Below are 13,734 nucleotides of genomic sequence, written 5' to 3'. Positions count from 1 at the left end.
TCACCATTAATACTGGCTGCCATGTATAGCCTATTGTGTACTGAAAATTGGCGTTAAACCCTACAACAACAAGAACAAAAATATATAACATAGCAATCTGCAATATTCTGGTGTTGTTGGGTTATATTTATTTTCAACAACAAAAACTGTTCAAACAATAAAACACTTCATCATTGATCATGCTTAAAGATCACAATATGTAACATTACCGGTCGTTCATTAGGGTCACAGAAGTAGATCTTGATGACCACTTCAAACTCTCCCCATCCAGTTTCTGTCACTTCATACGGAGGCTTGGTTATAACTGTAATACAAAGCATACATTATACAGATCTGCTTCAATAACAAATATTTAAGTCTATCTTCCAAAGAAACAATTTTTAAAACAACAGTCAGAGGGCAGGCATGTAAATATTGTGTAATTATTTGGATCCTGATTTCCCAAGCTTTTACTGTTTATTGCTCTTTGCCTTCTGAGGAAACACAAAGAAGTGATCCTGACTCCATTTTTGCCAGCTTTTGGAATTTTGTACACTCGCTCATTTAAAACTGAGATTTCAAATCTTGTGATATGACTGGTGACGGCTTGTATATATGCTGATTTCTGATGCTGCTAGCCTTAGAAGGGATGGGAGATGAATAATTGAGATTTTAAAAAAGCACTGTAGAACTGAGAATCCATTTTGATACAGACTTTTCTAAGTTTATCAAGCATTATCACATCAAGTGATGCAGAAAGCTAAAAGTTAATGGTTCATAACATTAGAAAGGAACTACTTATGTATTCATTCACCCTTTCATGTACTTTGACAATAGCTGTAAACAATTCTTAAAATGTACTTCTGTTTTTATATTTCTTGATATTCATAATTATTTGCACAATGTCTTGTGATTATAGAATAGAAGTATAGGATTTATAGGATTTATGAAGTTTTGAAGTTTGAAAAAGTATTACATAATGTGCATGGCCATTGCCATGCTTGACTGTTCATGCATAGCGCGTAATCAATCTTCAAACATCATGTATCTAATCATATCGGAGATTCAATTCTTAAATATTCAGCAATGGGATGAATCAGCTTCATTATATATGAATGTATGACAGTTAGTCCAAAAAATATATATTTAATTTACTGATAAAATATACTCAGGGGTAAAAAAAATAAAGTACCATGTTAAAGATGAGAACAGAATTTTTAATTTTTCTGGTAACAAGAACTTTGTCACTAAATTTTCCATCTTCGTAACTACAGCAGGGTGCCTCAATTTTCTCCATTTAATTCTGTAGTCCAGTGTACGGTGATGGCTATCAGTAAGTGGCCACACTAATCCACATCTGTTAGCTACTCTTTATCCAATTAAATAACCACAAGCCTTACTATTTTCCCCATTGGGTAAGCCTTTCAAGAAACAAGATTAGCAAATGCCCAATGCATCTTTTGTCCACATACATATGGTAGAAGTATATTTCTGTTTCTGTTTGTGTTTGTGAATTTTTTTAACCAGAAAGTCAAATCTCAACATTGACAATAAAACATATTTGGTGAAGACAAAAATAAAATCAAAAAATAAACAAAACAAAACAAAAAAATATCAAAAACTTGCCTCTGTTTTGGTTTGGATAACTTTCGTGAAGCTTGAAGTTCACCTTTTTGACATATGTTGACAGATCCTAAAAGGAAATCAGATAAAGTGAGTTATTAAAAGAAAACGAAATCCATTGATAAACAAAACCCAATCTGAACATATGAAATTAATGGTAATAGTACCCTGTATCTATAATGCATATTGTTTTCTTAAGTAATATATACATATAAGGCAGAGGTCTCGCTAGGATTTTAAAACTAGGAGTCCAGGACTCCCATTTTGGTAAAAATAGGAGTCCCACCATCAAAAGTTGCAGTCTCTTCTTTTCTACAGAATCAACACTGACGTGAGTGCATCTGTTTTTAGATGGAGAGGTTTTCGTAATGTAATCACTCACTTTAATATAGCTTCATTACAACAGTCCATTGACAGGATCACAAATTTATGGTTTATTTATTTGTATACGTACTTGTAGTAATTTTAGGCAAATAAATAGTATCTGAGTTGCTGTTTTTTCCCATATTTTGGCAAATATGTGTCAAGTCAGAAAACAGCTTAGACCTTAAAGCGGATATCGCGAATTCCACAACATAGCGTTGTCCAATATGTTTCTGACCTATATAATTTGCATTTTAAAGTTAAATCTTTAATAAAATAATACCTTGTCTTTGCTTTCAGTGATCTGTATATTTTTTTCTGAATATATTTGCCCGATGATTTAAGAAAACATACAATCTAATAAACTGGTACATCCCAGACTTAGCGAAGTCGCCATTATTTCCCGTTAGGCCTACTGGTTCACTTACAGTTTCAAACTACTTTTATGACGAAATAGTGTATAAGAGGCAGTTAATATATATCCAGATGACCGATTCTGATCTTAAAACACAAGTTTGTATGTTTTATCATCAAAGGATAGCATACAGAAAATAGACAGTTGCTACCTTACTCGGGAAAGGGTTAATGGTCAATCAGCTATCAAAACATAATGCTTGTGAAAGGGCAAGAGTTTGTCAACGTAACTGATATAGCAACTAGGCCTAGCTACTGATGCCTTGGTGAATACATTTCGCTACAACACCAGAACTAACCGAGCTAAGGCGAGGGGCATTTAAAATAAATATGGTATGGTCAATCAATGTACCTCTTAAATAATCACAGGGCAAAGTCGTTTTCACTTTCCTAAGAGAAGACGGCAACGTTTACATTTTTAGGTGACTTGTCACCCACTTACGAATGGCATTTTGCCTAAGTCTCAACATGTCTTGATTCTGAGGTCACATGCACTGCTTATTCCTCTACATTCGGAAAATGAACACAATAACGAAAGCTAAAGTTGTTTATTTGATGTACTTTTATAAATGACCACATGTACATCTCTGGGTCATTCTGCCTCTGAATTCAATCACTGTAAATATCAGTACATTTTCCCACCAGGATGCCAGTCAAAGCCTTTGAACGTGCCGCCCAGCTAATGTATCATGTTCTTTTTTATGTACACTTACAAAATGGCAACATGTATGTACATCAAGGGGCTTTTCAGTCACTGAATTCTGTTGTAAATATCAGCACAGCTAATTGATCAACACATTTTCCCCACAAAGCAGATGGCTGAAGCAGGGCTGGCAAGTCTTTGAATTTTAGCGCACACCTATTACATGCATACACAGGACTCCCACCCCAGTGATTTTATGCATTCCAAATAAAAAATTGGTGTCCAAATACGCGTAACTAAGCGTTTCTGAGATCTCTGTAAGGATATAACAAGTAAAACTATTTTGAATCTAGCCATCATAGCAACAGATCAGGAACATTACTGTTATATGATGAACATCATTCCAACTAAAACAAAATACATGATACAGTTAATTCAATCAAAAGACAAACCAATCCATAAAATGTAAATTGGCAGAAAAGTGCAAAATTTGTGCCAAATCTGCACTTATGCCATTTTGTTGTATGTCATAAAAACATTAAATATAGAAAACTTGTTCCCTATACCAGGTTTCTCCAGAATAAGTTTTAAAAATGAATATTGTTCTGTACTGACACATTAAAAACACATGACATGATTCCAAACATGCATATTTTTCTGTGCTGAGACATTAAAAACTCAAGACGTGAATCCAAAAATGCATATTTTTCTGTGCTGATGCATAAAAACACATGACATGAACCCAAACATGCATACAAATTTTTACAACACAGTCAATATCACTGATTTTCACTCTCAAAACTAGTGACCAATTTCAAGTCTAACTTCACACAAAAAGATATCACCAACATATATGAGAATTTTTTGACTATTTAATTTCACACAATTATAAACAGTACATCAGTCATCCACTTAAAAATTAAAGTTATGAACAAATTTTTAAGCCCAGAAGATTCGACATATCATGTGATACACATTTTATGTTGTATTGCAATTGGCAAAATACTAAATGGGGCACATTCTTTCACATTGTGGTTTTATTCAGTTTAAACAACAAATTTTGTAAGGGAAAAATACATGGTTGATCTTCTTGTCATTAGACTGCAAAGTCACTGCCAACTGCTAGAATGCATTAGACTGCAAAGTCACTGCCAACTGCTAGAATACATTAGACTGCAAAGTCAATGCCAACTGCTAGAATACATTAGACTGCAAAGTCACTGCCAACTGCTAGAATGCATTAGACTGCAAAGTCACTGCCAACTGCTAGAATGCATTAGACTGCAAAGTCACTGCCAACTGCTAGAATGCATTAGACTGCAAAGACACTGCCAACTGCTAGAATACATTAGACTGCAAAGTCACTGCCAACAGCTAATAATGCATTAGACTGCAAAGTCACTGCCAACTGCTAGAACGCATTAGACTGCAAAGTCACTGCCAACAGCTAGAATAATAATGCATTTTTAAAGCATATTAACTACACAAGAGACTTGAGTTCTGAAATTAAAACACTTGCTGAAATAATTTAACATTAGTTTAATCAATTATTACTTTGAAATGGTCAAAATAGATGAAGACTGACAGGCCCATTATGGTTAAACATAACTGATTATGGCAATAAATTTCATGGGGACCAACTGCAGGGAAAATAATATTGCAAATTTAGTAGATACTCCCCAACTTAGAAAACACCTGGGCAGAACAGCTGTGAAAACAAAAGTAGTTACCATGATTGCTTCTTCACTTTAATAAGGAATAATAAAATCAAACCATGAAGGTATAGAAATTTGGTAATATTTATTGCCAGATCACTTTGAAATACATAGGGTGTATCCATTTTTTCAAATATTCATAATGACATCAGTTCTGTTTGTTGTTGTTGTTGTAGGGTTTAACACCATATTTCAGCACACGATAGGCTATCCATGGCAGCCAGTATTAATGGTGGAGGAAGAACCCAGCAAAACCCTGGTCAGAACCACAGACACACGAGAAGCTACTGGAAAGCTTTCTCACATACCCACACTGGCGGAATCCTAGACTCGAACCCATGCGGACAGAGGTGAGATGGCAGTGATCTGTAATGGAAAGCACTTTAGACCACTCTGCCACTCTGGGCCCCTCTGTTTGTAGTAACGTACCACTTATTGTGTTCGTAAAGTGAGATGTTATATTGTGAAAAACAATCACTAAAAAGTGATCTATTGCTCACCATTACTAACAAAGCTTCATTTTATAATGAAAATACCTGTCACATGGTTTTGTGCAAATCCAACCATTAATTTGACCCCGTTTATTTATTTATTTATTTACTGGACTACATAAGAATGCTGATCATCGGCTATATATGGGTTGCTTGTGTGAAGTACAATTTATGTCTATGCTGCACAGGGCCTGAATTTAGCACATATTTCTTTGTAGCCAGAAAGACTACTAGACTGAGATATGGACTAGTCCTTCATTAAAAGTCCTTTCCACAAAACACATATCGAGATAAGCAATAACTCTATTTCTTAAACAGCGTTATACAGAAGTATATAAGTACAGCTCTTGCTTTAAGTCATCAATCCTCAGTCAATTTACAGTGATTGTTTCAAGATAAATCTGGATCCAATTCCAAGGTCTCAAACATAATCTCCATGCACTCTTCGCCATTTTCATCTCCTATGAACTCCTCTTGGCATCGGCAGTGGGCTGGGATCTTCAGGATAACGCAAGAATTACAGATTCAATAATAAATTTGTTCTCTGCATCTGCTTTTGCAAACTCCGTACACCAATTACACTGCATAATGCTGTTCTCATCATCATAATCCAGCCATTTCCTGTCTTTTGTCCATGTCTTCTGAAACGTTGAATTACACTTTTCCCTATCATAAGAAGTATTCCAATCCTTAATGTCATTTTCAGTCAACTTTTGGATTTTTTCCCCAGAAATTGAACGGCTTCTATAAAACAAAACTGTTTTTCCTCTCTTGAAATGAGGGAATTAAGCCTATTTTTATATACAATATGTTAAATCCAATTCTTCTAACCCTCTAGGGAGCAATTTAATAAAGGGGTTTGACGCAATAAGCTCTAAGAGAACTTCAATGTCGTCCAATTACTTGGATTTTTATAGCATAAACAAACTTTGTTGACAACTGAAACTTACTAATCCAACAGAAAATTCACTTGCCTCAGGTTAACGGAATACTGCTAATTTCAAACCCTGCTGCTGTAACATTTCATAGCTTAAAAACTACTTGTGGCAATAATGAATTTAGGATTGGGATTCCAAATCTTTTATCTGAGACTCCAATCTTTGCCAGATTGGGAGTCTTGGACTCCAGCTTCTGAAATTCTTGAGAAAACTCCAATAACAATTCTATTAAACTATTAAGCAAATATTAATTTACATGTCAACTGCTCTAGAAAGGTCTATGGATATAATTCTTAAGCAGTGACTTTAATCAATATTAATATTAATCTGAGGTTAATAAATTAGCTGATAGATGAAACACCAGTCCTCAAAAATTCATTTGATCAGTACAAATTTTCAAACAGTAGCTATAATTAAGTTAACAAGTGATTTTGTGCTGGATATATCTAATAAAACTTGCCATGGCATTTCTCTTTCACGGTTAATTGGTATTAATTGTGTTAATCAAATACCTGCAAAGACCATGTATTTGACAAAATACAATGAATCCATGTGGTGGATTCAGTCAGTACAGACAGCAAACTAGTCTGGTACCCTGGCCTATGGATTAATTCAAATAATGATGCTACAATTTGATACAGAATATCAAGTTAGTGACAATAACTTGTCCAATTGGAAAATTGTTGGCAGATTCAAAAATAAATGCAGAATAATAAACAGGTTTAATTTCAGATCAGTTGTGGATAAACATTTGAAGCATTGTGGGGTGACAATAGGAAAGATGTGGAAGCTCTTGCAGGGTGGCCAACTGCCACTGGAATGTAATGGCAAGAACATGTTCAAACATAAATATCCACGCAGAAACCATAAAGGATTAATAGTATTAACATGTTTAATAAAACATTGTCCACCAACGTTGAATGTCTGGCATCAAAGAAATAAGCTGCATAACATTAAACAGTCTGTCTAGTGTCTGCTAAAATTCAAACACCGAAAAGATGATAAAAAATATTCTTTAAATGCCGTGATCGACGTGTTTCGTGCATTAATTTGGCCATGCTATTAACCTTCTTGCTGCCCCCAACCAATTTTTTGGCAGATTTAGAAGGGTGAGAGGATTCAGTCAAATCCATACCAATTCTGTCCATTTGCTATGGTTTCTATAAGACACACCAAAAATTCCTAGATCAGTCCATGCAGTTAATTACCACAATTATAAATGTTTCTAGCTTGATGATGTGCTTACAAACCTCGTTTTTGTAGGGTTTAATGTAGACTGTCCACTGATGTGTGTGTCCATCTTCCTCCCTTTTCTTACCAAAGTAGCGGGCCACATTCCCAAACACCACTGGCTTCACAATTGTTAAGCCCTGAAATTAAAGAGTGCAATCACTATCAATGTCATGGACCAAGCCTTAAGTTTCATGTCCAGGGTTTTCTCAATGGCAGAAAACAAACTTCTTCCAAGTGTCCTATTTACCTGGGGCAAAACTGACATGCTGACAAAGATGAGAATTAATCTGACAAAGTCTAAACTGACCATCTTGCCTAGGGATGATTCCAACGATAACAATATGAGGTCCCCATACCTAGATTGGGAATTATACATCGCAGAATGGGGCCCCCATACCTAGATTGGGAATTATGTATCACAGATTGAGTATTTGGGGGAACTTTTGACATGCAGGCTTCTGATTTTTAACCTTATCACTCCTAATTTTAGTTTCAATCTATTTTCACATAGCCCTTTATAACAGATAAAACAAATTAATATTATAAACCAAATGTACCAATAATCACAAAACATTTTTTGTTTTGTTTTGAAGAGAAGTTTCCTTGTTTAAGTAGTAAAACTTGCTTTACCTGTTGTGTTCTTATAATAGAAAACTGGTAGTTTCACATCCAATTAAAATTCTGTTGTTTTAATGGACATTAACTTCGGAAGCATATTTACTAAGCTGACTAAAGCCTAAAAAATAGAATCTTGACCACTATTCAAAACTATTTTCCAATTATTTTTTTAAAAAAAGCTGAAACAGAATGTCAGAAAATTTGAGTCATTAGAAGTAAACAAAAAGTCATTTAGTGTTTCATGCCATTCAAAACATACCTTGGAAGACAAATCTCAGGTTGTGTGCTGAATATAAGCAATTCAATGTACATACTGTGTGTGTTGACCATTACAAATATGTACTATTAACTATCAAATCACCTAGTCTCAGCGAATTGTCTAATTCTGGAAAGAAACAAATCCATCACCATAAAATGGAGTGCTAACAGCTTTTTTCAAATGTACATAAGCTGGAGAATCTCGGTACAATGATAGGAGGGTAATTCAGACCTAATAGTCACTGCAGTCTGCCCATTCACCCAAAAGATGGCCCCCCAAATATTAAGTTCACTTTGCCTTGCATTGATTTCATGATATTTGCTTCAACACAATAATCAAACCAAGAAGTCTTTGGTTTTGTAGTCAATTTTGGTACAGATTTGATTCTCAGGCCCTGAATGTCTATCATTTATGATGGACTTTTTCTTGGTCATTCAGTAGCACATCTGAACCATTAAAAATATCTTATTATTATTCCAATCAAAATATAAAAAATATTTTGTGCAAATCAGGAACATTGTTTACCCATTTTTTTTAAACAGGTTAAGATCACATATTTGACATTTATCACATGTCTATGACACCATGCACCAGAACTCATGTGTCCTGCTAGTTGCATGGCCGAGTCATACCAAAGACTTAAAAAATGGTACTAATAGCTGCCTCACTTGGCACTCAGCATTAAGATGATAGTGTTAGGACTGCTTGGCCTGGTGTCAGGATAATGTGACTGGGTGGGACATCATGCTACATGTCTGCAGCATGATGCATCCGTGCTCAACATCACTGTAAACTGTCACACTGCAGACATCAGAGTGATTTGACTAAAAGCTTGTTAAAGCTGTGTTAAAAAACCAAACCACACACACCCAGCAAGTTTTACCTGCTGTCAGGTGTAAAAGTCAAAATCATACTCAATAACAAATAACTAAATCTGAACAGGTACTAAAGGATTAAGTTATGACGGTGTTGCCATGGAAGCTCAGAGCTATATAAATTGGATCACCCATTATCTGGAACTAGTTCAATTTATCAGGCTAGTACCTAATAGCAAAAATTTAGTCCAAAGCCTCATTCAAAACTTCAAGCTGGATATGTGCCGTTTAAAAGTCATAAATTCACTCGTTACTAAAGAATGCTTGTTTACTCATCACTCAGGCAGACAAGGACAAAGTAAGAATTGACAAAGAATTGATTGCAACAAAAACTTCATTTATGCCCATCTGTTACACAACATTCAGCACCCTAGTCATATCTTACAGAAAGAATATGGGCTGGTTATATAGTCATTACTTCTTTGCAGATGTATTTTTTCATACAAAAGTTAGAAAACCAGTCAAACCATGTGATATTGGTCATGCACTTCACTGCCCAAATCACTGGACAAATGTCCTGCAGTAAATTTTGATGTTTAAAGCATGAAAAGTCAGGCATGTCCTTTACTTGCCTTTAAAAAGCTGAGACAACTCCTGCTTACCTGAAATGTTATTAGAAGAACATGAAGACATGTACTTGATCACATGTAAAGTGAAAACTGGCAGCCAAATCAAAGATCAAAGATAAACATGAGATAAATATCTGAAATAATTTATTTGCTAATAAGCAGTACTCACATAATCTGATAGTCTGACAACTGTCTAATTTCAGATCAGGCCCCTCCTTTATTCTAAGTGAAGTGCCCATCATGCTTGTCAAAAAAAATGATCTAGTGATTTTCATTAGACAAATGTATAATGTTATTTAAATGTATGCATATTATTACTGAAAGTGGATGTTGTACAGGAGAAAAGTTAAAGAAATAGTAGATAATTATTTCAAATAATTTTATTTATATAATATATTAATGGAGAAACAAGCATGATCCATAAATGTTGTCATGTTGGAATCTGAGTTTATCATCGGATACCATCTAAACTGAAAGTATTGCCATTTGTTTATTACTTTGTTTGATCAGTGCATCCTTAATCAATTGAACTCCAAACACAAATAGCAGGATCATCTAACCACAAACTGGCAACCTTGTTTGACCAATACTGCTAAAATTAAAGCACATTTTAAGTCATTTACCAATTTACTGAATTTAATACAATTCTAGAACACAAAATATAATGCTGACTTGAATTAACTTTGAAATCATTGATTACATGGAAGTGTTATTATATTATATATGTAATAATATACAAAAATATATATTCAGAAATCAATATTTAATGGATTCAATATGTGCAATAAATTAAATATTTTCAAATGTTTAAAAGGTTAAGATAAAAATAAGTTGGTTTACTGGTTCGAGATTTTACTCAAAAGACAATAATTCAACAATAACAGTGGATACAAAATTGAATGATAAATAACTGCAAAATATGTTATATTGTAATTTTAATCATCGATAACTCTTAATACAATTCGATAAACACATTTAGTCAAGGGCGGCTAAGTGCTTGCCTTTACTGATAACTGCCATCTCACCTGTCTTCTTGAAAGAGTATTTCTGGACAATGAACTTTGGGATACAATATCAGTTAGAGAATTACAAATTCATAGCATGTGTATTGTGCAAGAACTTTTATGTACAAATACTTTTTGCAAAAACAAGTGCTTGTGCCAAAGACTGCTGACAAACCAATATTAATTTGTACAGTTAAATATTGTATTTGTGGTGGAAATGATGGACGTAGGACGATCTTGAGTGAAATCAATAACTGTTACAAGGAATTTCATCTTCAGTATATTAAAGTGAAACATGTGCCTAACAAAAAATGACTGTTGTGCCAAATGTCAATACCACATATTTTTTAAATGTTTTAGGAATAAAAAATTATATATAAACGATTGGACTTTTAATTTAAACGAAAACCAAATGATTGATTACAGCCCATGAAAACTGAAAATCATTACATGTTTCTACTTGTTTGTGTATCCATTTGTTTATGCATCTTTTTATTGATGGCTATATTTGCTTTTAAAAGAAAAACAAAGATGGGTGAAATTTCAATGTTTTACTTGAAATAAAAAAGGGGATAAGTCACACATTTGGTCACGGGCAGTTGACATACACAACTGAATGTGAAGTATTTTTAAATCCTTAGGCACAAAAGAGATGTGCCTTCATAAATTATGTAGGAAGAACACTGTTGTTAGGTGCCAGTTTGCTTGGCATGGGAATCAAAATGGTGGATATGGGAATACACACATTTAGTGACGTTGCATGAAAACAACAGATTCTGTTCTCATTTTTGCTTAAAACAATTTCATGTAAATTTTAATAGAAGAAAATCAACCTTTTATATTCTCTTAGTATGCTTGAGAAAACAGTAATAATTACTAAAATAAATCAGGTATATGTGCTCCATTGCTTTTCTTTCCTATGCAGAATGAATCATACTACAGATATGATATGATATGTCATGACAGATTTTGGAGCATCTTGTGTTTCAGAGCGGCCATTTTGTATAGCTGGCATGACATAATAACATGTAGCTGATGAAGCAATTTTCATCTTGACAGTAATTTCATGCTTTGCTGCATGTAAAGAAACTGTTAGAGTTTGGCTGAATTCCATAACTAGGCTTTAATACCCATTCAAAATACTTTTAGTTTTCAGTAATAATAATATCAATGAACTGACACCCACCCTTTGTGCAACTTGTTTGTTGTCAACTGTCAAATGAATAAAATCAGGTGACTTCTTATCTCTCTGTCAACATCACATTTTTATCCACTACTGAAGCTCATTAATGAAATAATTATCTATTTTGCTTTTCAATTTAATTATACTTTTTCTTCCTTTCTTTCTTTATTTCCTATTCTGAATACAGAAAAACAGTAAAATACTGAAATCAATATATTTTCTTTAAAAGATTAATATTTATATTTTGGTACATTGTCATATACATAATGTAGAAAACTGCATCGTTGTTTCGACCAAAGAAGCTTTAACAAAAACAGCCATAAATGTTAAGGAGAAGAAAATATTGATTCATTTTGTTAAGATTATTTATTGTTATATTCTCCATTGTTGCTATTTCCTGTGATCGTACATTTCTTTTCTCATTTATACGATGGCCGCAAGTGGAGCTGTGATCAACCACTCCGAAAAAAAATGTTAACAAACAGGACAGGAAAACGTGGTACTCATAAATAAACAAACTGTCACGAAACAAATGTCTGCAGTTATAACATGCACTTGATTCATGGGGAAACCAATGATAATACACTCCAGCCTTAATTGGGAGTGTGTTATCATTGGTTTCTACATGAACCATGTCCCCGTGTCAATAGTCAATTTACGTTTCATCGAGGGTATGCTATCGCGGTACAACATGTATTTCTTAATAAAATAATTAATTATAACGTACTTTAACTCTTCCACTGGACGTTGGGGTCCCGAATTCAGCCATAACACATACAGTAAACAAATTATTGTTTTAGTTATTCAGCATAACTTAGGCGATATGCACCTTCCCCTTTCGACGAAACAAGTTTTCGCGCTCAGACTGGTTATCCTATATATTACTGAAGAATTGTAAATTACAGTGTTCTGGTACCGAACAGGAACAATGTATCTCTTTTTTTTTTTCTTTTTTTTTTAATGCGACCGCTATGTCGGAACTTCTACCATCGTAATTTCTAGGTATGTGTGTGTGAAGGAAAATATGTATCTCACAAAATAAATAAATTAATACTTTTCTAGTCTAAATTTGTGTGCTTGCTCACAAATACAGATTATTAATTGTAACCGTATATGGCAGTATCCATCGTGATTTTTCAAATTAATATCAAGTTTTGCTCCCAGCTTGATTCGCATATTTAATCTTATTTTTCATTCTGTTTAATTTTGGATAATTTAATAATTAACGTTCACTCTGAATTTATCTGTGTATATTTGCCACAAACTTTGTATTATCTGCTTTAGCCGCCTTCACACGTTCACTTGATTTAAGGGAAATGTTAAATCCGATAATAGTTATAATGTAGAACATAAGTAGACGACAGAACCGAGGAAAACAGTACTCCTTAATCATGTTGTTAATACAAATATTCACGGTATACTTTGGATCAAGTCAGACTTAAGAGCTACAAAAAGTAACTATGTGTACAGTTTAGTAGTTGGTAAAATTATCCAGGCTTACTTTTTGTCATAGTGATACTCTTTCTCAATTAGTGCTTATGAAAAAACTCATCGAAGATATACAATTCCTACTTCAAAAAGTACAATTCATCTAAAGAAAGGACTTTATATTTGTTTGGTAGATATAAAACTTAACATCAGACACAGGTGGACATGACCCAATCTTATTATATATATAAGCGTTGAACACTTTACACCGTTTGCAGATTCTTGAGGTCACTAACCCCCAGACCTCACACAAAGGTCTACCTACCCATCCTCTTTGTAACACACATATAAATCTTCCCTCCTTTGTGTTGTGAATAAACTCGATTCAGTAAGCCAATC

At 33.9% G+C, this 13,734-nt stretch overlaps 1 protein-coding gene across 1 annotated transcript in view; it reads right to left on the bottom strand.

Moving 5' to 3' along the window:
- LOC149781298 (YEATS domain-containing protein 4-like) overlaps positions 1 to 12,974 on the bottom strand; it is a 39,311-nt gene extending 26,337 nt beyond the window's left edge. The window contains exons 1-4 of the mRNA XM_089935387.1: positions 12,635 to 12,974; positions 7,417 to 7,536; positions 1,606 to 1,672; positions 210 to 304 (exon numbers count right to left, since the gene is read on the bottom strand). Of these exons, the coding sequence (XP_089791513.1) occupies positions 210 to 304; positions 1,606 to 1,672; positions 7,417 to 7,536; positions 12,635 to 12,676 (324 nt within the window). The 5' untranslated portion in view covers positions 12,677 to 12,974. The remainder of the gene's footprint in view (positions 1 to 209; positions 305 to 1,605; positions 1,673 to 7,416; positions 7,537 to 12,634) is intronic.
- Positions 12,975 to 13,734: the final 760 nt, after the last annotated feature.

Source organism: Sinohyriopsis cumingii, chromosome 15 (assembly GCF_028554795.1).
Source record: "Sinohyriopsis cumingii isolate HCF-2022 chromosome 15, ASM2855479v2, whole genome shotgun sequence".
Classification (NCBI taxonomy): domain Eukaryota; kingdom Metazoa; phylum Mollusca; class Bivalvia; order Unionida; family Unionidae; genus Sinohyriopsis; species Sinohyriopsis cumingii.
This window is presented reverse-complemented; position numbering and strand designations above follow the sequence as displayed.